Raw genomic sequence first — 27063 nt, forward strand, 5'->3', positions numbered from 1 at the left:
GTTTGCCCAGATCAGGAATATTGGCCCTTGTTATAGCTAAGGTTTGTATTCTCTCTCTCTCTCTCTCTCTCTCTCTCTCTCTGTCTCTCTCTCTCTGTCTCTGTACTTACTACCCTATCAAGTAGCTGTATTATTAAAAACATTAATAAGTAATAACAACAAAATAAAACATATAACATCTCAATCTGGTATGCAGTGCTAGAATGTTATGTTGTTTTCTATTTTTGTTAACAAGTATTTAACTCTCTGTATAGATTTTACCTTCATCATGGCAACAAAATTAAAGCTACATTTAAATTAATTCCAAGGAGTCCTTTCCCCATCCTTATCCCCACTCCTCAGATTTTTAACCGACCTCATTTGGTTCTACTCACCAGGCTCCAACAAAGCCAAACCTGGGTGTAATTAAGACAAGCCTCCCTTAAGGAAAGAAAGTCGTAACTCTTAGTATTTGATGCTTTGCTAATGACAGGTCTGTAATTTATTCTAAAAGGAAGATGAAGCCATAACAGGATGATTGACCCCCATCCTTTCTTCTTTTCTTTATTTTTGGTACACAGATGGGCCTCAGGCAGATAATGGACCCTACTGTGTGAACCTGCAATACAACACTGACCAGGACCTGGCTCTGATCTCCCATTTGCCTTCTTCCTTTTCCTGCTCTTTGCCCATCATCAGCTTCTCAGGGTGGTTATACCCTAGCCCTGAGGCATGCCAGTCTGTAACCTCATGGCTGGGAGCTTGACTTATTAGAAAATCTGTTCTAAAAGTTCCCAAAGCATTGCTTCTCATTAAGTTTGAGGTGGGGACAGAATCCAGCTGTTGAGAGAGAAGAACAGGTGGGAATAATGGAAGTGAAGCGGGAAGGTAGAGAAAAATGCCAACATCATAGGCTGCATTTGGAATTCCTGGCCACAAGTGATGTATTGATTTTTCAAACATGTGGCCATGATGGGAATACAAGGCGGGGTCTTGAACCATTTGTCATTGTCACTTGAGTGTAAAGGGAAAATTACAAAATCTCACATATCGTTGATGTGCCATTTTTCATTGCAACAAGTGGACAGACAGCACCTAAAGTAGGCTGGAAAGGGGATGGATTGTTTTTATGATAATTAACTTGTAATTTATGTGTAAATTGTTTTGTATTTTAGTAACATACTTTAGCTAAGGAGTGCCCAAAATATATTCCATTTCTTTTTTTTTATGATTTTTTATTGGATATTTTATTTATTCTCATTTCAATTGTTTTCCCCTTTCCAGATCTCCCCTTTGGAAAACCCCCTTATCCCATGCCCCCTCCCCTTGCCTCTATGAGAGTGCTCCCCCACCCATCCACCCACTCCCGTCTTCCCGCCCTGGCATTCCCCTACAGTGGGGCATTGAACACCCCATATCAGGGTCCTGTCAGCAAGCATTTCCTGGCATCCACAATAGTGTCCTGGTTTGGTAACTCTATATGAGATGGATCCCTGGGTGGGGCAGTCTGTGGATGGCCTTTCCTTCAGTCTCTGCTCCACACTTTGTCTTCATATTTCCTCCTGTGAGTATTTTGTTCTCCCTTCTAAGAACCACTGAAACATCCACTTCTTTGGCTTCATATAGTCTGTGAATTGAATCTTGGGTATTCCAAACTTTTGGGATAATATCTCCTTATCAGTGGGTGCTTACTATGTGTGTTCTTTTGTGATTGATTTACCTCACTCAGGGTAATATTTTCAAGTTCCACCCATTTGCCTAATAATTTCATAAATTCATTGTTTTTAATAACTGAGTAGTACTCCATTGTGTAAGTGTACCACATTTTCTGTAACCATTCCTCTGTTGAGGGACATCTAGATTCTTTCCAGCTTCTGGCTACTATAAATACGGCTGCTATGAACATAGTGGAGCATGTGTCCTTATTACATGTTGGAGCATCTTCTGGGTATATGTTCAGAAGTGGTATAGCTGGGTCCTCAGGTAGTACTATGTCCAGTTTTCTGAGGAACCACCAGTCTCATTTTCAGAGTGGTTGTACCAGCTTGCAATCCCACTAGCAATGGAGGAGTGTTCTTCTTTCTACACATCCTCACCAGCATCTACTGTCACCCAAGTTTTTGATCTTAGCCATTCTGACTGGTGTGAGGTAGAATCTCAGGGCTGTTTTGATTTGCATTTTCCTGATGATTAAGGATGTTGAACATTTCTTTAGGTGCTTCTTGGCCATTTGAGTTTCCTCAGTTGAGAATTCTTTGTTTAGCTCTGTTCCTAATTTTTTTTTTTTTTTTTTTTTTTTTTTTTTTTTTTTTTTTTTTTTTTTGGTTTTTCGAGACAGGGTTTCTCTGTGTAGCCCTGGCTGTCCTGGAACTCACTCTGTAGACCAGGCTGGCCTCGAACTCAGAAATCTGCCTGTCTCTGCCTCTGTTCCTCATTTTTTAATAGTGTTATTTGGTTCTCTGGAGTCTAACTTCTTGAGTTCTTTATATTGAATATTAGCTCTCTATCAGATGTAGGATTGGTAATGTTGTTTTCCTTCTGTCCCTGCCCTCAGCTAAGCGAAGATCATTTCATGTTGATATAGAAGTAAACATATCTCCATGTAGTTGTTATAACAAGGTAATGAAATGCCTTGTAGAAAGAGTTTAGATAGACTTTAAATTTTGATCATAAATGCTCTGGTTTCAACATTCCTCTTAGGGCTGAGTCATATCATAGACAAGATCATAGAGCTGGCCCACTTCCCACAGGAAGATGTTTTTTGGATGACTCTTTAAGGTCTTAGTTACCATGGAAACAACATCTCTCTCGTGGTTCTATCATTCAACTCTATCAGTCTTTGGCTTTCCTTGCTCTCATCGAACTCAGCTCCTATCCCCTATCCTGTCTTTTACTCTCTACTGTCAATGATGAGTGAGATCCCTAGATGCTCATTCCTGTGACCACTTTCATCCCATCGTTCTTCAGAAATATCTATGTATCTATATATGTGAATTTACATGGGCTGCACTGTTACCATTAAAGTGGTAGTAAAGGAAGCAAATTATGTCTTCAGTGTCATACCCTGTCTTAAAAAGCAAGGTGGAGGGAAATATGGGAAGATGCCTGAAGTGAACCTGTGGCCTGCATGTGTGTATGCATTTGCACATGCATCTCTCTCTCTCTCTCTCTCACTCTCTCTCTCTCTCTTTCTCTCTCTCTCTCTCTTTCTTACACACACACACACACACACACACACACACACACACACACACACACTTTCCATTTTGTGCATTCTGAAACACCTGAAAGTGTTGCTGCTGGTTTGTGGTGAGAAGAAGAAAAAGGAAAGAGAAGAAGTGCAGTAAAAAGTTTGAACATGCCTTGTAGTTTGGCATATGTAGCAGAGAGAGGCGATAGGATTGACATCATAGACATGCCACCATCTGCCAGGAAGTGTGAGCGTTTACAAAAGCTGTGAACATCCACAGGTGAATTCTGCTTGTTGATGAGAAGGTAGCAGGCATTCTTGACTGACTGTCTTCCATACAACCCAGAGAATTCATGGGGAGGTGAGTGTGTGATGTGGGAGAGTTAACACTGAGAAAGTTGGTAGTTAGACTCCAGAGAAACTGCTTCCATTCAAACTGTACCAAAGACACTGAACAGAGGATGTATCCTGAAGGTGCTTCCATCAGCTTTCTGTCAGGTTCCCTAACACCTGGCCATTCTAATCCTCAAAGGCTTTCTTTGCCTTCTGTTTTCTTGTTGTTCACTCAGTGGGTGAGCTAGATTCTTGACATCTCTCTAGGACCTTTTTTTGCTGCCCACAGATGCTTAACAGCAAAGACCAGAGAAGTAGAAGTCGCACGCCTCTTAGCACAGAAATCCTAAAGGTGAGAATAACTGCTTAACTCTTCAGATGCAACAGAGTTGATTCTCAACACATTAGAGAGTCATGATGGATTAAAGAATGTACTTACATGTGATACAAGGAAGTATTGGAAAAAGACTTACCACTGATCTAATCTTAGAAATAAAGTTAAAATATCATATTGAAGTTAGGTGATAAAACAAAGAATGGGATTTCATGTCTGGCATGTACTTAGTGCTAAAGCTGTCTCTTAGGCTGAACTTGTTTCTTACAAGCTGTGTGACCTTGGACAGGTTCCTTTTATTCTGTGAATCAGTTTCGATAGCTATAATACTTCATAAAGTTGTTAGGGATATACCATGAAGGAAAATACAGAAAAGGTCTAGAACCATACCCGGTGCATGATGGAGTCTGTGTGTGTGTGTATGTATGTGTGGGAAGGGGATATTGATACTTAAGAAGCCATAGGCCACTGTTTGGTCTTAGAATGAAACAAAAGCAGAGTTATGCCAATCAGAGTACACCATACCTTCATTTGAGTGACAACCATCATATTTAAGACACAGGCTTGGCCCATTTATTCCCCATATCCAGATTATTCAAACCCATTCATTTTATGAATTTATTTTGAGCTTAAGAAAAGTTGTTTAGATCACATTCCTCATACCCAGCTAAATAATGCTGGTATTTTTTAATTGACAGTTTTCCTCTAATCATCTTCTATAAGCCTCATGAAGCCTAACCCATGAATACTATAGTACGTGCTTGCCAAAGAAACATAGTTAGTATGGACATTCAGAAAATTTAAATGAGAGCTCTTCGTGTATGAAAATTTAACTGAGTAATCTTAGGGATAATGGTTTGGTGTGAAAATCAAAGATCAATACCTCATTAGTCTTATTTTAAATAGTAAGTTTCTGGGACACAGCTTCATTTTATGCTACGAATCCTCTGGTCACACAAATCTTCCTTAGGAGTTCAGTTGAATCATGTGGTACCTCATTAAGGATGCTGTCTCTAATGTCTTCATAAAATCAGTTATTTTTTTTAAAATGTGAATTTAAGATAATCCTATGGACACTTCATTACCATACAGATATATAACCTTTTTTATGAGGTGGGGGAATCTTAAGCTTAGTGCCTGCTGGCTGGCTCAAGCACATCAGCACCTGCTGTCCTAACTTATTGCAGAGGCTTCAAGTGGATTTGGTGTTGTTTAATGTTATAAACAAGGAGGTCCTTGCCGAACTTCTGGTGGGTTGATAGGAAGCTCTAAAACCACTCATAAGAGTTATTATTCTCTGGGGCTGGCAAGATGAATTATGGTGAAGATAGTAGGGTCGGGCAGCTTCAGAGAGAAGGGAGAAAGCCCAGAGTATTTGGGAAAGCAAATTTAGGCTCTCCCTAGTTTTTTATCAGAAAGAAAGAGATAGGAAGCAGGTAAGGGAAAAGTTCTTTTCTGAGTTCATACTTGGTGGTTTAGAGTTCAGACTTGCCCAAATTATGTAGGTCCCAGAAGAGATGGCAGGCACAGCAGTGCTGTATGGGAAACTCAGATACAAGCATATAATTAGTATAACTAGTTCTTCCCTCTCCTTAGCACCTACATGTGAATTATGTATGGTGAGGGAAGGGAACAGGGGTGGACTCATGACCTAGGGACTGATAAACCCAGCTGGATTAGCTCTATTCTTAAATATCTTTTTCTGGTTTGAAAAAATGACTGCATTTTTGCCTGCATGTAAGTGTACTGCATACATAGATGCAGGGCCTGTGGAGGTCAGGGGAGAGTGTCAAATCCCCTGGGACTGGAGTAATAATAACTGGGTGAGTGTCCCCATGTGGGTGCTGGGAACTGAAACAAGTCCTTCTCGTTAAAAGCAGCAAGTGCTTTATCTCTGCAGGCCCAGGATCAGGACTTAAAACTGAGGCAGCAATAGTATGCAAAGCCTTGGGTAGTTTAGAATGTCAGGCCTCCACCCAGGTCCAGAGTTAGAATGCAGATCTCATTTATTTCTCCTCCCCCCCCCCAACCCCCATCCAGAATCAGTAGCTTGCTTTTTAAACAAAGGCCAGCTACCTCTAGCTTTTTACATGATCATTAAAATGGTAATTTAATGGTAATTAAAAACCCTAAGAAGTGCCAGAGTGGATGTTTACATTTCTGGTGCTACCGGGGGACTCAAAGCTAACATAAGGAAGGGTTCATCCTCCAAGGCTGCTAAGCCTACTGTAGAAATAATAGCTGGAATATTGAAGAAACACCATGACCACGATCTGGCACAGTTCCATTGGGTTCCCATGGGTTAAGTAGGACCCAAGCCAAAAACTGAACCCTGAAAGTAGAGAAAATAAAGGAAAGACACTCCAGGTAGAAAGTGATGTGAGACTGTAGGCAGGAGTTTGAATGTTGTACAAAAAGCAATGCATAACTGCATTGCATTGGACTGACAGACTTTGTACTTGAAAAATAAAAAAATAATGATAAAAATAGCTCTGAAGATGTAGGTAGAGAACAAAATTTGAAGGAACATAGAATACCTTTGGTTTCTCTCAAGTTTTCCTTTCGATTAGATTAGGGGGAAACCTGCTTAGAAGCAATTTTTGACTCAGTTAAGTTTTGAATTCCCTCCTGAGCTAACTGTGTCTTAGAAGGAGTGATTGATATCTCCTGGGGCTAATGGCTGAGGCATTGTTTCCCAGGAGCAGGACTCTTTGGCCCAGAACACACATCTATGAATAGCGATGTGATGGCCACAGAAGCACCTGCTTGTCAAACCTTCAGCATCCGCTTTCTCCCTGCAGCTTTTTTGTTCTCCAGCATCTGCCTGGTGTTCCCTTTTTCAACATTTATTGAATGTACCCAGTGCTCTCAGAGGGATGATAATCTCTTCTCTTAGCAGCCCCAAATTACTTGCGGGTATGTGATGTGGTTTTCGCAAAAGAATTGATATAGAGTTTAGACAAGTCGTAGGACAAAAACGTTCTAAGGACCACTGGCTAAGATAATTTTTTATTTCATATAAAATACCCCAGTACATAGATTTATATAAATGACTATTTTTTTTCTCCTTCAAAGCCTTTGGGGAATGGAAGCTCTCTTCAGCATTTATAAGTTCCTTCGTGTTCGGACCCTCAGTGTATATAATCAGATTAATAGAGCAGTGAACACTCCATTTTCTTTGGGATGATTTTAATAGGTTGGTGCACACAATATCTATGGAAAATGAACTAGTTAGGTATAGTCCAGGTGACTGCAATTCATCAGTAACCAGGTGGAAGCATCCAAATAATGTAAACATTCTAGAAGGACTTCCTTGAAACATGCCTCACATCTTCAATGGAGGCAGTTGCTAGTATTAACTTACTGGATATTTTCAGCCCATCCATAGCTAAAGATCCATAAATGTAAATTGGAGTTTCTGTGTCTAGATGTATCTGTCAAGTTTCTTATTTTGTACTCCATATTTACCTACAGGATCATCTATCATCATCGCAGCCTGGGGACACATAGATAATTCTGTATCAGCAGGTCTAAAATAAGACTTATCTCTCCCTTCAACACTGTTAGGCTATTTCCTACTAAACACACACACAGACACACATACACATACACACACACACACACACACACACACACACGCACACATGCACACATACACAGATGCAGACACCCACCCACCCCATGGGTCTTCCTTCAAAGGTAGTATGTGGTAGTTTATTGTGGAGCAAACTGACTGACCATGGCCCAGAAACAGAATCAGGTGGCTTCTATAGAATGTGCCACTACAGAAATGGTTCCAAGAGACCTTGTTAGTTACAGAGCAAAGAAAGGCATACATCAAGGCATATTTAAAACACATTAGTGGGACCATTTAGCAGGTATGTTTACAGCAAGGTGACCTTGTGTACAATCTGGTGACATTTGTAGACTTTGGATTGGTAAAAGCTACTGGTTTGTTTTTACATTCTCAGACAATTTCCCCTATTCTAAAGGTCAAAGGCTGGGGTGGGCAAGGAATGGTTGTTTTGGGGGTTAAAGATAGCCTAGGGGGTACATTGGCCCTGGTCTGCAAAATTCCATCTCTTTACAAAGGCCCTGAACTTTGGAGCTTTTCTCTCGTAACTCTGGGGACTTTGGTTCATACTCCCAGCCACAGCTACCATCCTTATTATCTACCTACTTGCTCCCAAATGGAAATTAAGGACCTTCTCTAAATTTCTTTTCATGCTCTCTCTAGTCAACTGTCACTGTCTTTATAATGGCTGCCCTCCCATCTTATCTATCCCTCCCTTTATCCCAGGGCTTTTAAGAAGCTTAACAATCTCTTCCCTCCTATAATTTCTCTTCAGTATTAGCTGTGGAAGTAACATGCAAGGATCACAGTGTCATGTTGCAAATCAACAGTTTCCAATTCTACCCATCATGTTCAGGATATCAACACTTCTCCTTAACCAAGGCAGTTGTCATCTCCTGCTCAGCCCCCATTACCTTCATCTGTCACCTCTTGGTGGCTTAGATAGGCTCCTCTAATGGCTCATAAGCTAGGCTGAAAACCAGTCCCCCTAGGTACCAGGTCCTAATCCCTGCAGTCTGAACACTGTTGTCCTATTTGGAAAGGATCTATTTGCAACTGTAATGAGGGATCTGTAGATGAGATATCATTGTGTTATCTAGGTGGGCCTTCATTTGCAGTCATCTGTCTCCTTACAAAAGGGAAGCATAGGCAGATGTCTATATTCCCAGGCAAACTCTGAGGTGATAGGTTTTGAAAACAAGTGATAAATCAGAAACCACCGGGTGTTGACATCCATGAGATACTAAAAGAGTCAAGGAATGAACTTCCCTTAAATCTTCTGAAGGAGCAAGGCCATTGACACCTTGATTTGTGCTGAGTGATATTAATTTTTAGAAGGCTACCCTCCAGAGATGGGAGAGAATTACTTCCATGGCTATAAGCCAGTGGGTCTGTTCTAACTTGTTACAGTAGCGATTGGAAACTGATACAACGGTTGTTACCCTTCTTATTTCCCCAGAACCTTTAGTGTTGTAACATGTTTGCCCACAACCTAGAATGTTTCTTCTTTGTTTTCTGTATGGAAACATCTTTATGGCTGCAAACAACTATCTGCTTATTTTCAGAGATAAACCTGTGAAACACTTGCTGACTCAGCCAAGCTGGTATAGTGTCCTGGCATGCCTGCTGTAAGCCTTTTGTATTCAGTTTTCAGTGTGTCCTTTATTTATGGTTGTGGTGCAAGAGGCATGATAGCTGGTGATTAGGGACTTGGGCCACTTGGTTCAGTTAAGAGATGGTGGGGTGATAGTGTATGAGTTAGATCTCTAAGCCTTATCTATAAAATGGTAATAATAAGCCCCCTGTTCCTTGTGAGGCTTGGACTGAGATGATCTATGTTCAGATTATATCTGGTAGTAGGTAGAGGCCCAGCAAGTGTTAGCAGCTTGCTCTTTGAAAACTCTACCTTTGTAGTTTTTTTCTTCACTAAACTAGAAGCTTTTGGAAGGAAAAGGGAATTCTTTTCAAGGAAATGTCACCGAATATGAGGGTGATGTTTTTGTTTAAGTAATATATATAGAGAGAACTGGATAATAATATGTTATTCTTTTATGTGGAACTGTTAAAAGTCCCAGTCTTGTTTTCTTTCATCTTTTAAAAATACAAAGTAACATTTTTACCTATACAGTGTAGTAACATGTCAGTCTTTCATCTTTATTCAGGATATTAATTAATAATTCAGGAAGACATTAAGAAATTTATTCAGTGTGTTGTGATTATATTCATTCCACGTTCTCCCCAACTTCTCCAAGATATATATGCACCTTCATACTACCCCAAAAGTTCAAGTTCATTCATATCTTCTTTGTCCCCCACCCCCACCCCCAATAACCCATGGAGTTATCCATATGTTCATGAGTGTGGACCCATCCACTGGAGCATGGTCAACCTACCAGGGTCTATATTTTCACAGACAACCTGTTCTCCCTTCTACGGAAGCCATCGACTGTCAGAGGCCTCTCAGTTAAGATTGGGGAGGGATTGGTGTAGGTATTTCGTCGAGTCTGAATACTCCCTGGGTTTTATTGTCTGCATTTTGATTGGTGTTGAGTTTCTGCATTAACCACTGTTCACTGCACAAAGAAACTTCTGTGGTGACGTCTGAGAGGGTAGTCCAATATCGTGTCTATGATGGGGTTCTTATGGATGTAAGACTCAATATCTCTTCTTCTTGGTGGGTACTTCAGAATAGTATATATTCTGAAATATATACTTATTTTCAGAGATAAACCTGTGAAACACTTGCTGGCTTTGTATATAATTTGAAAGTTCTATTTTTTTTGTTCTAGTTTGACTTGATTTGGGGTTTGCAGGTAAACTATCTGAGAGACTAAAAAGTTTTCTTTAACCAAGTTTCTTTAACATATGGCTAAAGGAAACTTATTCATGTGTGCAAGTCATTTGTATGACTTTGCAATCACAAAAGCTGAGACATAAAGAAGATTCCATTTTATCAAACAGGAGTATTCAGGCTTGCTGATTACAGCATATCCTGTCATCTAGCTCAGCCTCATTTTATAGGACCCACTTGGCATTTTTTTTTGAAAAGCTCGTAAAATGATTGATATCATTCACTGGAAAAATCTATTGTGCTGAAATCATCTTTGTGGAAATTCTTCTAAAATAATAGTGGTCATTTTTTTCCCCCTAGAGGGAACTTAAATACAGAGTTCCTTTACACTCTCTATTATTGTAAATGCCTTTCAAAGATGATGAAGCCACCAAAAGAATGTCATACATGATTGCTTTAAAGATCTGAAGGATATTGAGGAAACACTTGATAAATCAAAGACTAGAATACAACCTGGGCTTTGTTTGGTTGAATCTCAACAAAACTCTCTGCTCATAGAAATTTTATTCAGATTTTTTAAGCCACTTAGTAAAATATATGATTTAGATATCTGCTGCAGCAATCCTTAGCTCTTTCATGGTTATCTGTGAATCATTTACCAAGAGTTGAGAGTTATGAATTTCACTGATGCAAACATGTGTGCTGTGTATTATGCACAAAATATGTATTTTGCTTTAAATTTTATTTTTATGGGTACTAAAAGGCATCACAACCACAAGAGTAATTTTTAATCAGTAGGCTTTCTTGATGTTTTTTTTTTCTCTCTTTAATATCAATCTATGACAGTAACTCTGTAAAGAAAGGCTCTTGGTGTGCTTAGCTGGACTATTGGCAGTGCTAGTCTGTTAAATGGAACATAATTAATCTTATATTTTCTACAATGAGCCGATTCATAATAATATTGATATTGCTTTAAGGACAGGGATTATGTATTATTCAGTTTTTAATATCTGCACCAAGCAGACTACCTGGTACATCGTTAGTCACTGGGGGAATGCAAACTATAATTATAATGTAACTTTAATGGATATAATAAAAAAGACAATACCAAGTGTTGGCAAAGGTACAGAAAAAGTTACAGTACCCATTTGTTATTGGCAGAAGTGTAAAATTACAGTCACTTTTATAAGATAGTTTGTGGTTGCTTAAAATTTTAAGTTTGCCATGTGATTCAGCTGTTCCACCCCAGGGTGTCTATTTGGAAGGGTAGAGTCTGCTCTTTGCTTACTAAAGTTCCCTAATCCCTGGGTGGATACACACAACACACAGACGATTTCTTCTCTCACTTTTCCCTAGGTTTACATCACAATTAATGATCTGCATTGTCAGCTTTAGAAAGACAAGGTGATACCGACCTTTTCATATGTTTGATTTTCGCTTTGGTAATATTTTTTTTCCATTAGAAAAATTGCTAATTTAGGGAAATATCTAATGTGCATATTTGCATTAGATATAAGTTCCTCTTGATCATATAATTATGGAATCACATATATTTATAGCTGACATATACGTCAAATATTAAAGCTTACAAATACATATAACACTACTATAGTACACCAAAAAATACCATTCCCTTTCTAAATTCATGTGAATTATAACCCCAAATATGACTTTATTTAGCAATAGACTTTTGCAAATCTAGGCACTGAAGGTATAAATATACATAACTACTATGAGTTTCAATGACAGTGTGGCTTGAATCCTCATGTCAATAGAAAAAGACACAGAGACATGCATAGGAAAAATGACCATATAATAATGGAGGCAGAGTTTGGGATTATGAAGCTTCAAGCTTAGGAGCCCCAAGGATTATTGATACCACAAGATGTGAAGAAGAAAAGAATGGTCCTTCCATGGAACCTTTACGTCAGTGGTTCTCAACCTGTGGGTCACAATCCCTTTGTGGTCAAATGACCCTTTCACAGTGGTCCCCTAAGACCACCAGAGAACACAGATATTTACATTTGATTTGTAACATTAGTGAGATTACAGTTACGAAGTAACAACAACAATAATTCTATGGTTGTGGGTCACTACAATATGAGAAACTATATTAAGGAACTGCAGCATTAGGAAGGTTGAGAACCACTGTTGTAGAGTTAGCTTAGAACCCCAAAGTTTGTGGAAATAACTGTATATTGCTTGGTGCTAAGAGTCTAACTCAAGTAATGTTAAAAATAAAATATAGATGTTTTAATATCAGAGAAGTCACTAAATCTCTTTATGAACAGAAACATACCTAAATTTCAAATTATGCAATAATTGACTTCACAGCAGTTTATGCTTTATCGGGGTCATATTCTCTCTGAGTTGAAGTTATAATGGCTACTAAATGACCACTTTTTGTTGATCACTAATCCTTATAAAAATTGAGGCTGCAATTTAGAAAGCTGAGGAAAGAATCCTGATTGATTCTTTTAATGGTAGAATTGAGAAGTAGATGCTTGTGAATTTTAAGCTTGTAAAAGATGTATGTCACATGCTATGTCCCAGCATATGAATTTTGTTTAATTTTTTATGAATGTTTAGTCTTAAAGAGTCTATATATGGACATTTTTGTCCCTGATGTATTTCTTGAAAAATTTGTTCCTTTAATACACCAGTTTTGAATGACCCTTTTGTAGTGGTCACCTAAGACCATCAGAAAACACAGATGTTCACATTATGATTTGTAACAGTGGCAAAGTTACAGTTATAAAGTAGAAATAAAAATAATTTTATGGCTCGGGGAGTCACAACATGAAGAACTGTATTAGGAAGGTTAGCAATCTCTGTTTTAATATAAATGTGAGTGGATCTTGGACAATTTAGTTATCTGTGACAGTGATAATCTGTCACACTGAATAATTATTTTTGTTTTTAAATAATTTTATAATTAACATATAATAATACTGACAGGCTTTTCTATTTCTGGAAGAACATATTCTTACATTTCAGCATTTAGAATGAAATAACAATCTTTTTAGTTTTTCATTAAAATGTATAATATATATAAGTAGCTATAACTATTACTGTTTATCATAGGCTTCTAATAACCCCAGAATATATTTTGATTAGTATTTGTTGACAATAGTGTGTCTGTTTTAATAAGGGCGCAAACTAGTAGCATACTTTTTGTGCTGGAGCTACAATATAATAAAGCTTAAGAATCTCAAGAATTTCTAGTAAAAGCAAATAATCACTCTTAACTCTGTAGTCTTCCCTCATGGTCTCAGAGACTAGTTTCCATTTAATCAAATTATGTTATAAGCTAGATATTAATAAAACTTAGACTCTCTGTTATGGGACCCACCCAAGCGGTGGTGCTCTCACTTCTGCCTAGGCCTGCCTCAGAGTCCATGGCCCTCAAAGAACTGTGTTGTTTTTTTCTAATTTAGAATGGATGTTAAGACTTGTTAAAAATCGCTGGATCTTAGGCACAAGGTTAGAACTTGAATCCCAACGATGCTATTCCTTAACTCAGATTCTTTGAACTTTCATTTTACATGGCTTTTAAAACAGGCTTTTAAGTGTCCACTGGACACTGTTAACCCCAGGCACAAAGTCATACAGTAGAGAACTAGAACTTTCACACCCTTACACAGTTAAAGCTTCATCTGTTTGCTTGGGTGGCAACTTTCTATTTCCAGTTCCCCAAGCTTGTGACAACCATTCTTCTACTTCTGGATTCAATTAATTTGAATTCCATATATAAGTAAGACCATGTAGCTTTTCGCCTTTTGTGGTTGGGTTATTTCACACACATGCCTTAAAGTTTATCCATGTTGTTGCAATGCAAGATTTCCTTATAAATGTTGAGTGGTATCTCCTGTGTGCATGTTCCCATGTGTATGTTCTTGTGTGCACATTCACATGTGTGTGTTCACGTGTCCATGCATCATATTTTCAATGACCTATCAGTGGTCATTTGGGTTGTTTGCATATCTTGGCTATTATGTTTTTACTGCAGAATCCATGGATGTGTTATTATATTTCTTTGGAATAATAATGTAAAGTGGGATTGCTAGATAATGTGGTAATTCGTTTTCCAGTTTTCAGAGAAATTTGAAAACATTCTCCATTTTTATATTCTTCCCAGCATTATGCAAATGTCTCAGTTTCCCACATCCACACCAGTACTTTCATTTCGTGTGTAGTAATCATAGTCAATTGGTGTCCTAGGATTTCTACAGCTGATATGAAATGCCATGACCAAAAAGCAAGTTGGGGAGGAAAGGGTTTATTTGGCTTACACGTCCAGATTACAGTCCATCACTGGAGGAAGTCAGGACAGTAACTCAACCAGTGCTAGAACCTGGAGGCAGGAGATGGTGCAGAGGCCATGGAGCGGTGCTGCTTACTGGCTTGCTTCTCTGGCTTGCTCAGCCTGCTTTCTTACAGAACCCAGGACACCAGCCCAGGGATGGAACCACCCTCCACAGGCTGGGCCCTCCTCCATTGATCACTAATTGAGAAAATGCCTTACATCTGGATCTCATGGAGGCCTTTTCTCAACCGAGGCTCCTTTCTCTGTGATGACCTTAGCTTGTGTCAAGTTGACACACAAAACTAGCCAGCACAATTAGCCATTTAAGCATGTCTCAGACCTTTATTCACTGAAGGAACTCTAAGAAATAGAGAAATGTTCACTCTTTACATAAGAGGAAAATGAGATTCAGACAGTTTAAATAACTGCCCAGAATCTCAAGCTCCTGAGGGTCAGGCATGAGCTGGGGCATTTAAGCCTGGGGGCAGCACTGACTTCCACAGGATGGAGATAAATAGCATGCATTACACTGGCTGGATATTAGCATAAATGATGTGTTATAGGAAGTTGGCTGAAAATGGTGAAAGAAAGGTTAGTTATTATAGATGCTTTTCTTTACTGTGAAGGAAATGTCAAGGTATGCATTTTCCTTGTAATAAGTTTTTATGGAATTTAAAAATACTGTTGTCACATCTTAATACTGCTGATGCATTTCTTGAAGGCCTCTTTGAAGCAAGATACTTACTTGCTTAATTTAATGGGTAAAATTAAAGATAAAACTATACTACTAGCTTAGTAGTTCATGTTTTATAATTCTTGATGCTTGAGTTGCTTTAATTGGGGATTGTTTGTGAAAGTCAATTAATCTTTTATTAATATGTTAGTATTTAGTAATATTCATGAGAGGAATTTTAATTATTTTTAGTAAGTTATTTATCATCATTTAGTTTTATTGCAGAGAATATTGGCTCTTCTTTGATACCTACCTTTTTATTTAATGAGATGATGTTAGATACTTTAAAATCAACATTACCATTAGGCTTCTGTACCAAACATTCTTGCCTAAGTTATCAATGGCCTCTAACAACTAAAGTTATTGTTTTCTTTGATAGACACACACACACCCCTCCTCTCACAGATCCACTCCTCCTCCCCATTTCTTCAGAAAAGAACGGGCCTCTCAGGGGTTTCACCCAAACACAGCACAACAAGATACAATAAGACGATGCAGAAATCCTAGCATCAAAGCTGGAAGAGGTGGCCCAGTATGAGGAAAAGAGTCCCAGGAGCAGGCTAAAGAGAAAGAGATGCCTCCACTCCCACTGTTAGGTGTGCCACAAAACCACCAAACTAAACAACCACATCATTATAGTCTTAGTTTTCCATAGAGGAGTCTGTGTTCTGTTTATATAGGAATGTTAGATCCATTGGTTTTGATTAGGGGTGGAGTCTTGTGACTTCAGGCAAAGCCAAGAATTATTCCCATCCTTTAGACAAGAGAAAACAGTGTTGAAAAATGACTTTAGTAGCTACCAATGTAATAGTCCTAAGTGTTTTGGGGTTGGAGGTAATTTCTGGTTTCTCAAGAGCTTGTGACATTGTGGCATTTATAGGAAAAAATAATTATTCCTGAATGTTACTTGCTACTGGATTGATGAATAATTTTAAGAATTTTGTTACACCATGAAAGGAAGTTTCACTAGAAACAGATTTTGTTTATAAGAATAGATTATTATTTTAACCAACAGAGTGTGTATGAAAATAACACTTAGAATGAGTCTGAAAACTGTTGTCATGGTTACTTTGATCATTATAATATCCTGGCTCCCTCCTTTTTTTCTTTATCCTGGAAAGAAAGCAAAACATCTGTCTCTGAGATTTTAGAATGATAAATAACATTAATTTATCTTAATTCAAGGCTAAAGCACTTTTGTCAAATGAGATACCTTCTTTTACAAAGATAATATCTTAAAGGGAATTTCATAATTCTCATGAAATTCCTCTGGAATTCTGTCTGTAAAGTTATTTGAATAACAGCTAGTCATCATACAATAAGATCAGAATGACAGGTTTCATCGGTTCAGTTACTATTCATGGCCATACATTAATGGTTTAATTGGTTTTGAAATGCGTTTGGGGCACAACTCAATCTAATGCTGTGGAAGATATCAAATAGAGCAAAGAAAAAAATATGTTACTTGAAAGAACTTAAAAATACAGGAGGCAGTGCACAGTATTTCTAGATCAGAGCATTTAGTTTTCACTAATTTTTTTTCAATATCTCACAGTAATGGACAGAGTGCAGTGTAAGAAAACCAATGTGCAGGATCCGGGTGATCACTAGGAAGTCAGAGTTTTAAAATCTGTTTTGTCTACAATGTTATTACTGTGCTTACCACAAAAAGTATTAATTAGAGAAACTTTGCAAAATGCCTGACTGTAAATCCCTTCCATGGGACGGTCACTGATCACATGCTCACATGCATGAGCTTAGTGGACACACTGAGTGTTTGCCTGTAGTAATCTTCTGCTTGGTGCCCCTTTCCAGCCTCTCCTGCAGTACACACTTGCAAGTGTAAAGCTGTGGAAAACATTATTGCACCTGCTGCTCAAATGCACATTTATTTAGAGTCCAGGATCCTTTAAACTAATGAATTACTGTGATTTTGTGGCTGCTGGTAAATGATGTAGATACAAGGGACGTAAGGTGATAAACATCTTGTGTTTCAAATGGTCTCTACTTAATATGCAATATTAAACAAATGGCTGGAAATTTAGTACTCCACTGTTAGAAACACCCTTTATAATATTTCCTCTGAGATTTTAAAAATCTGCTTTCAAGACATTATAATACTTATTTGTTTTGTTTTGGGTTCTCATGGCACCAGCTTTGTGCCGTACAACAAATATTCATCATAGAGTTTTCGATTGTTATGAAACATAATAAACAGGACATGAAGGTGTAAATCTTTGTAGATAGAGATCGCCAAGCTATTTGCCAAAAGGTTATAATTCATTAAAGGGTGCTTTAAGTAATTTCATTGAGTACTGAAACTAACAGCATAAATCAGGGAGTCTAGCAGAACAAAGGCACTGGCAGGGCTCCATGTGCCTCTTGTATGGTGGCATCTGGAGAGATGGGGTTGAAACACTTGAGGCAACTAAATGTGAGGTGGGGATTTTCAAAGTCCTAAATAGGTGACTTGGAAGCTGTGTAGTTAGGACTTTGTCTCTGAGTCCTATCAGGAGTTAAATTAGTGACTCTGGAATGCTAAGTGCTTCTGCGTCCTGTGTGTGTTCCTTTTCAACTATCTTTGCTCATCTTGTAAAGGGCTTTTGAAATCTGAATCCGTTTTTGGTTTTGCCTCCTGTCTCTTCAACTCAGAAGAGATCTGAGAGGTGCTTGTCTATGCGTCCTATGTTTAGAACAGTCTATGAACTATTTCTGTACTACTGCCCCTAAAGTCCCATTGTGGACACAACATTCTTTTAAAGAGAGTCTTGATGTGTCTGTTTTGTGCTAGGGAACAACACAGAGCAAGCCTTGGTGCCAGAAGCGTCTAGTGTTTCCCCATACATCATTTGATAGAAAGAGCATGGACATACAAGGTGCAAACACATTGGTTTAGCATTTCCTGAGTTCCCTACCCATTAACGTCTTTCTAGATTCGGTGTTTAGGAGTTTATTACGACACTGAGTCGAGGTGAGCTGAGAGTGAAGGCATCTAGAAACAGCTCATAGACTCTTGTTTATACCACCATCTCATCTCTTATTTAGGCTGGGGCATGCTTCACCAAAAAGTCTGGAAAATCCAATATGACATAATTTTTTTCTGGAGAAAAGCAAACTGAAAGGGTAATTTTTACTGGTAGTTTGCTAGAAATATTTGTTATGTATAAGAGACTTATTTTTCTCTATAAACACAAATTCCTAGCAACCCTCTATTAATCATCCTAGGCTTTTCCTGGGAGTTCAGAAGTCCCATACAAAAAAAGAGAACAAAATGGATTATTTCCCCCCTCTGTAGACTGTAGATGAATCTTTAGTATAAATCATGGGAAGTAACATTGAGTAACCATGCATCTTATTCATTCCAGGAGTGTTTAGCTCAGAACATTTTTATGTGCACTGCAATTTATCTTAAGGATGTTCTCCTGTATCTGGAGCTGACACCTTCAGATACCTGTTCTTGTGTCCTCACTTTGCCTTCTTTTAGTATGTTTACTCTTAATATCTCAAGAGTGTTCCCCATGAGAAAAAGGTAGGCAATACAGACTATCTATCTAGATCTGACTGTGTACCTTATAAACTGATGCTGAATATGTAATTCCAGCACCTTTCAGCATTTGCCTTCTACAACACAATCTCTTGGTTCTTTCTGCTTTGCCAAATAACTCTTCTTTATCATTTCAATCCCTGCATTTTGATATTCACCTCAGTTTATTTCATGGATTCATCTGTCTTTCACCTGGTTCCCCTCCTCCAGTTGACTATCCTGTTTGAAACTCTCCATAGGAAGATTATTACAGCCCAGATACAGCAGACATTCTTAGGATGGCAACACGCCCAAATATGAAACTTCTTGTATATTCCTGGGCATTGTCCTGTGTTGATACCACCTACCATCCTGCAGCTAGAATTATTAGCATTTTTTTCTAATCGGCTTAGTTTTATTGCTACTCTACTAATGGTAGGACTATTGTCTCCTCACTGAGCTGAGAAGTGAATGCCAAAGTTTGTCAACCATAACAGTTTCATTTGGTAACATCAAACAACACTAAGCATCATATGCAGAGGTCAGAGATAATGTGTATATTATTGTGGTTTAAGTGAGAATGGCTAAGTAGCATTGTTTTTTTTGTGGATAAAGTAAGTTTTTATTTTGTTGATCAGTTGATAAATATTTGGAGTTAAGTTTTGACTATTGTGAACAATGTTGACTTGAACGTTTCAATACAAGTCTTTTTATGAAACCAACATCTGCTCTTCTCTTGGGATAATACCTACATGAGTGGTTGTGAGCCAGATGGTGAATATACATCTAAATTAATGGGATGAATAAGATGTTTTCAAAAATAGTGGTAGTGTCTAGTACGTAAGTAGGGAGGAATGAGAGATTCAGTTTCTTCATGTCCTTCCCAGGACTTGGCACAGCCCATCTTCTTGTTTTTGGCTCTTCTGAAGGGTATGCTGAGGTAATAATCTTCTGGATTTTCCTAGTGACCAATGATGGTAAGCATCTTTATTTGGGTTTATTTATAATTAGTGTATATTCTTGGGTGGATAACAATAATGAGTTTCTTGTCCCTTCCACACATATACCATACTTCCTTCTAGTCCACCCCCTAGGAAGTACCTTTTCCTATCCCCCCATCCTTTCCCTCACTTTTCTTTCCCCTTCCTATTGACTATTCTTCTACTTTGAGATTGTCAAGTAAGCTTGTCTGCTTTTAGATTCCCTCTATGAGAGAAAACACGACATCTAGCATGTTTCACCTAACATGGTGGCTGCAGTCTCACTCTACTGTACGTGATATGCTAGCTTTCCCCCTCGTGGCTGAACAGTGAATTCTCCGTTGAGAATGCACAGACCATATTTCTATTACTTTTCATTTGATGCCTGGAAATGCAGCTAATCCCATAGCTTCACTTCTTCTTTTAAAAATCAGCTAATTTGTTCTCTGAGTTGGGAAAGTTATTTGTTTTAAGTGAAGATGCTTTATCAGATGTACATTTTGTTTGCAATTTTTTAAATAGATTTTATTTATTTTATGTGTATGAGTACCTGTAGCTGTACAGATGGCCATGAGCCATCATGTGGCCACTGGGAATTGAACTCAGGACCTCTGCTTGCTCCGGCCTGCTCGCTCCAGAGAAATACACTGTAGCTGTCTTCAGACACACCAGAAGAGGGTGACAGATCTCATCACGGATGGTTGTGAGCCACCATGTGGTGGCTGGGATCCGAACTCAGGACCTTCAGAAGAGCAGTCAGTGCTCTTACCCGCTGAGCCATTTTGCCAGCCCCTGCAATATTTTTTTAAACAACATTTTAAACCATACTTAGGACTTGACATTTCCTTTTGTTTCAGATGAAATTCTTTGCCAACTTCATCATGTATATAATGCTCTCATTCCTCCTCCTCCTCCTCCTCCTCCTCCTCCTCCTTCTTCTTCTCTCTCTCTCTCTCTCTCTCTCTCTCTCTCTCTCTCTGCCTTTCTTTCTCTCTCTCTCTCTCTCTCCTTCCCTCCCACATTCCCAAAGATAAATCTCACTTGATTCTTTGGTTGGCTTCTCTTGTTAATATGTATTTTATAGTCATTGCATAGTCATGAGTTTGTTTTATTTATAATTGCCTAATTTTGTATTAACACTGGCTTCTCATTTACTAAAAAGGGGGCCGCAGCAAACTCTAGTTTAGAGATAATTTAGCCTCTTTACCTGATTCTTTGGCAACACATGTCACAATTTAGGATTCTCAGAAAGCAAAGCATAACACAGAATGTTGCAAGTCTGTGGCTGATGGGGTGGGAGTGGGGGGTGAGTGCCCTGTCAGGACCAACCTAATCAGGGAGGATAGGGAATAAGGCCTTCCAGAAGGGGGTGCAGATATCAGGAGAGCTGAGTGAATGCTGGCTCCAGTGTCATACGGAATGTCAGACAGTATCTCCCACATTTAGCAAAAGAATGAAAATATGGAAGGGAGACATTTTTCCTTTAAAAAAACTTTTTTTCCAAAGTAAAATCCTAATGGGACAAGGCTTACTATTCAGGTAAACAGACCATAATGTTGTCTGAGGAACATGGATTTTATTATTATTATTACTATTACTACTGCTATTATTATTATTATTATTATTATTATTATTATTATTATTATTAAACTATTGTTAAACAGTGAAATCAGAGAATACACATCTAGATACATGTTGATTTTGAGATTGTCCGTTGGGAGAACTGGGATGGTTTTTTCGGTTTATTTTCTCAGTAAAATACTAAGCATGCCTCTGGATTGAGATTGCTCTGAGAAACGGCCAGCTGGTGGAGAAGGAGGAGCTGAAAGTGACCTTGGAAGGTGAAACATACCATTTTCTTCTAACCTTGTAAGCTGCTTTGAACATGCAGAGAGTTGGATTTAGAGAGGAGGGTATTGTGGAAGTACACGTCACTGGGGTGCTTTACGGCTGTAAAAGTGAAGTTCTTTGTGGCTCTAGGAAGAGGAAATGTTTCATTTTACCAAGTTAGTTGATCCCTAAACCCAGTTAAGAGAATATTATTAAAAGGAAAATTAACCAAATCACATGTCAGTGTAAGCACAGATAGCTCTCTAGACAAGTCAGGCTATCTAGTTAAAGGACAATACACATAACCTAGAAGAATTCATTTCAGGAATGGAAGAGTAGTTAAATATCAGCAAATCAACAAATCAGGGGAGAAAAGCACTTATTAGTGAATCTGTAATGCTGAAAATCCATTTTGGACCTGAATGTATTCTTAATACCTGTCTTGGTATTCTGCTGAGACTCCACAGGATGTGAATACTAACAGGCAGCCTTATTCTGATTCTCCCTAGGTAGTTATAACAACCTGTTATTTCTTGAAGAAGTTTTATCTGATTAAATTCTATACATCTAAAACAGATGATAGCAATGAATGGTGATAATAATAGACAAATTATCATAAGAGTGAGAATATGATATTTATTATGTATTTGATTTCTTTGCAATATAATTAATTGCTTCTGTAAGTTAGTGCTACATATCCATGCTTGGAATTATTATCATCATCACAGATGTAGCAATTATTTCTATAGTATTTGATTACTATTATCTTGATATTTCTGGCTTACTACCTAAATCTTACCAATTTAGTTTTGCCTCAAAAATTATATTACAGTATGGATTTTTATATTGCATTAATATAAAGTAGTTTTGTTGTTAATAAACCTACAGGGACCCAGCACACAATAGTTTTAAAATTTTCCAGACTGTGGAAAATTGAAATTTATAGGAATTGTAGAGTGTAGTTGTTGAATTTTAACATCTCTACCCATTGGACAGTCTTGACTGAAATATAAAATTCCATGGTATATTGTTAGTTATCAGTTATGTTTACAGGCAGGCTTGCAAAGCCCTCTATACTGCCCGGCATAATGTCAACCTCATGTTAATTCAAAAAGCTTCAGGAGACTATGGTATGGGAGATAAAATATATGTAACGTAGAAACCTGAATCCTTATGTAATAAGTAACATTTATTTTCAACTATAGAAAAGAGTCTTTTTAAAATGTCATTTTCTTTCTTCAATTCTACTCAAAATTATGGTATTCAAGTTGCATAAAACTTGGATGATTGCTTACTAATATTGAAAGTGTAATGCTTGGTTCATGAATCCTGGCATAATAATAACTATAAGGAGCATTTATGTTGTAAGATTATAAACTGAGGCCAGAAAGATAGAATCCCAGAGTCATGGAGATAATTGGCAGCAAATCTGTCCTGGGAGCCAGGTTTCCTGACTGCAGCTCCTGCTCAGGCATCTTTTTCACATGCAGTTCTTAAACATGTCATGTGTCCCACAGGACACATCTGCATTATTTGTTCAGAGGTGGCTCAGAGAGATAGCAGGAAACCCTTAAAAATCCAGCCCGTACTGGCTTGTAGGCAACCATCTCCCTAGTCACACCAGTTACGTCTTTGCCCTCAGCATGTTCTGGTCCCTTCTGTTGGTCTCAGGGGTACCAAGCCTTACGCATGTGCACAAAGCCTGGGTATATGAATGGCCTTTTGTAGAAATACATTAGATCACCTTTATGATTGCTGATCAGGTATCTTTAAAAAAACATTTCCTGAATGATAGATAGCATATTTCTCAAAGTTCTAGGTGGCATCGCTGCAGGTGGATGAGACTTCAAAATTCAGAAAGAATTTCAAACATAGAAGAATAAAAAGATAGGAAACACATATTATATTTTAGTTTCTTATCATTGCATCTTGAAAACAAACACTGGGCAGTGGTGGCACATGCCTTTAATCCTAGCACTTGGGAGGCAGAGGCAGGCAGATTTCTGAGTTCGAGGCCAGCCTGGTCTACAGAGTGAGTTCCAGGACAGCCAGGGCTACACAGAGAAACCCTGTCTCAAAAAACCAAAAACCAAAAACCAAAAAAAAAAAAACAAAAAACCAAAAACAAAAAAACAAACAAACAAACAAACAAAAAAAACCCAACCAAACAAAAAAAAGCCAAACCCCCCAAAAAATAGTACTATTGTACACAGTCTGAAGACACTTGTCAGATCCTACTTTGCTTTCTTGCTGTGCATATGATCCAGTTACCAAGCATTGAATGTAAATAAGCCAGAAGGTTTTGCTCCAAGTTCAAACAGTTCCTACCAATGGTACTCAAGTCTTCAAGGATGATGCTTCAAGGATGCTCCAAGGACTGAGCATGAAAAGACAGTAAAATGCTTTGGCTGTATTTTAATTGTTTTCATTTTCGGTTGTTTTGTTTTAATGCTGGGAATCTAACCTAGACACTCACTGACTAGGCAGGAGCTCTGCATCCCCTGCCTGCATGACATTTTATAAACACATTTTTATAACTCATTCCATTCTCAAAGACAATGCTTATAAAGTAGAGCTTTCTGAAATTGAGATAATTTTCTATTACATCGTAAAAATGTCTTTATGCTCTAGTCTGCATAAAATGCAGAACACCTGTACGAAGAGGAAATCTTTTAAAGTAAACATTGAGTTTAAAGTACTCGATTAAGCTTGTTGTTAGAGGAATCATCAGTAATTTAAAAGGACTAAGTTTGAGAATTATTTCACACCTATTTTATCTGCTTAGGGAAACATGCATTGTGTATATTTTGATAGATTTCTTTACTTAACATAAGCAAAACTGAATTTAAGTGTAGTTTCAAACCTTACTTAAAATTGTTCAAGGGTCTTCATTTTATGTACTTTAACAATGTACATGGGGCACACTTTCGTAAAGCAAATGAATGAAGTATTTGGTTGTGAAAAAGGTATGGAGAGGTAGGAAATTTAGTATAACAGGCACCTGTCACTCAGCTGAATCTGCCATCAACGTTCTGCCAAACTAATATAAAATAGCCTCTCTCTTTGTTCTAGAATATTTCAGAACTATAGATTGTCATATTCCAGAGCTATAGAACATCAGTCATTGTTCCCACCAAAAGCACACATTAACATTTCCTCAGGTGTAAGATCATCAACGTTTCGAATGTGACCTTCTGAATATGCACAAACTGCTGAGTAGAAGGGCAGGAGAGCTGAAGAAGAGGGGAGTTTGTCCTTCCTTGCTGAGATCCTAAGAGAACAAAGAAAAAGAATGTTCATTCTGTCACCTGCTCTTGTGTGGAAAGACTGAGCATTTGTTTACATTTTCTCTGGAACTCTTGGGGACTGAGAGTGGACTATCAAGGGTGACTAGGGTGTGAGAGCTTGTTTGTGACTGTGCTGAGAACATCTGGAAGAGAGAAATGAAAGGAAGAAGATGGAAAAGCCGATAAGATTAGCAGCTTAGGAAGAGGCATCAGACAGCCTCATGACCAGTTCTGATCTGGGATGCTGGCTCTTAGGGTCATGCACTGGAGGAAGGGCAGCCTGAGTGGTATGAACAGCAGGCGAGGGGCCTAAAGCAATACCTGTAAGGGACTGATAACAGTGGGCTTTCCATTAGCACTATTCCCAATAGCTTGGAGAGCAAATTCTGTCGCTGACAAAGGAAATCTGGGCAGCACACACTGCAAACAATTTTAGCAGAAAAATCTGTGCCAATAATTTTTAATTTCCTTAATTAGGAAAGATGCTAAACATTTTTGTGTATTAGGTATTTTACATAAATTATACTATTTAGATCAACTGGAGGATTTAGCTATTTAATTTTTAAGATGAGGACTCTTGAGAGGTTTGATACATCATCCCATTACACAGCTGGTATAAATAGAAGAGCTGAGATGTCAACCAATTTCTGTATGACTTGCTAGTTCTCTCCTCCGTGCCATTCACAGCCTATCGCTACGCCTATCCCTACACCACTCAGAGCACCTGTAATTAGCGATACAGATAGAAGATCTGCAAATTAGCACATCCGTTATTCCTTTGCTTTTTTTTGGTTGTACCTACCAGTCAGGATAACAATATATGTTTTTAAATTTTCAAGTCATATTAACTTAAAACCTTCCAAACCTGTTAACAACTCAAATGGAAGTTTCTCAAGGTCAGGTGAATTCCACAAATAGGTTGCTGCATGTTTTCCATACTTCCCACTCAAAGCCTTTTCTAAACTACTAGGTAGAAAACAAAGTACAAGCTATTCACTGTTTTTGTGGAAATTTCTCTTACCTGTTAGCAGTGCTTTGGAGTTGACACACTGGGCAATCAGGTAGTGACATTGAAACCATTATTTGGGTCTTTCAAGCTACTGAATGGGAATATAGGAAGCAGAGTTCTATTTGTATTCCTCCCTCCCCCAGTATTTCTCCCTGAGTGATCTTGAGAGAACCATTTAACACACTGTATGTTTTAGTTTTCTTCTCTTCAAAAATACTCGCCTTTCCCTTCTTCTAAGTTTTTGCTAAAGGATGCATTTGATATTTTAAATGCATTAAAGTAACTCCTTAAGAATAAGTTGCTACTGCTTCTCATGACCTCAGACAGCCAGAGCATGAAGATGAGGGTTCAAGGTTTTCTTTGGTTCTCCAAGGAGTTTGATATATGAAACTTCTTTACAACCTTACCAGCTCCCAAGAAGAATATGTTGTTACACAGCAATGTTATCTAAACAAAAGGCTTAGCTGTGATTCCTTAAGTATCTCAGAGAATAGGGGACTATATAAATAAATTGTAAGTGAACTTTATAACCAAATTCACCAATATGTTATAGAGTATGCTGATCAGTAGCTGAATGAACTGGTTGAATTTGAATATTCAAAAGATCTTTAACAGCTATGTCAAATAACTATCAGAATAATAACCACCCAAAGATGTCTACACACACAAAAAATGTGAAGTATTATCTTATATAACAAAAGAAATTTGCAGATGTGACTAAGCTAAGGATTTTGCTATGGGAAGATTATCCTAGGTAGTCTGAGTGGACTCTGTGGAATCACAAGCACATCATGGAGGTAGAAATATCAGAGAAGGAAAAGGATTTGAAGATACTGAAGATGGAGGAAGAGGTCATGAGTTAGAAACACAGTCATCTTATGGAAGCTGAGAAAGATGAAGACACAGATACTCCAGGAGATCCCAAAAGAAATGTTGCCCTGTTGGTCACCATGTTATTCCACCTTGATCCTATTGCTCTGACTTATTCAGTACTAAAATAATAACTTTGTTTTTAGATAGTATCTGTTGTAACTAGGTATGGCTAAAATTGAAGACTAATATTGTGGGACTATGCCTGAGTTAGGGTTTCCATTGCTGTGAAGAGACACCATGACCATGACAACTCTTATAAAGGAAAGCAGTTAATTGGAGATGGCTCACAATTCAGAGATTTAGTCATCCTGGCAGGCATGG

At 38.1% G+C, this 27063-nt stretch overlaps 1 protein-coding gene across 12 annotated transcripts in view; it reads left to right on the forward strand.

Annotated features, from left to right (window-relative positions):
- Anks1b (ankyrin repeat and sterile alpha motif domain containing 1B) overlaps positions 1 to 27063 on the forward strand; it is a 1082674-nt gene that overhangs the window by 320256 nt on the left and 735355 nt on the right. Inside the window, exon 1 of one of the 12 annotated variants that reach the window (XM_031349145.1) lies at positions 19664 to 19740. The exons of the other annotated variants lie outside the window; for them this stretch is intronic. Within the exon in view, the coding sequence (XP_031205005.1) occupies positions 19735 to 19740 (6 nt within the window). The 5' untranslated portion in view covers positions 19664 to 19734. Of the gene's footprint in view, positions 1 to 19663; positions 19741 to 27063 lie in introns of those variants that run through there. 12 annotated transcript variants of the gene reach the window in all.

This window comes from Mastomys coucha, unplaced genomic scaffold (genome assembly GCF_008632895.1).
Source record: "Mastomys coucha isolate ucsf_1 unplaced genomic scaffold, UCSF_Mcou_1 pScaffold4, whole genome shotgun sequence".
Lineage (NCBI taxonomy): Eukaryota > Metazoa > Chordata > Mammalia > Rodentia > Muridae > Mastomys > Mastomys coucha.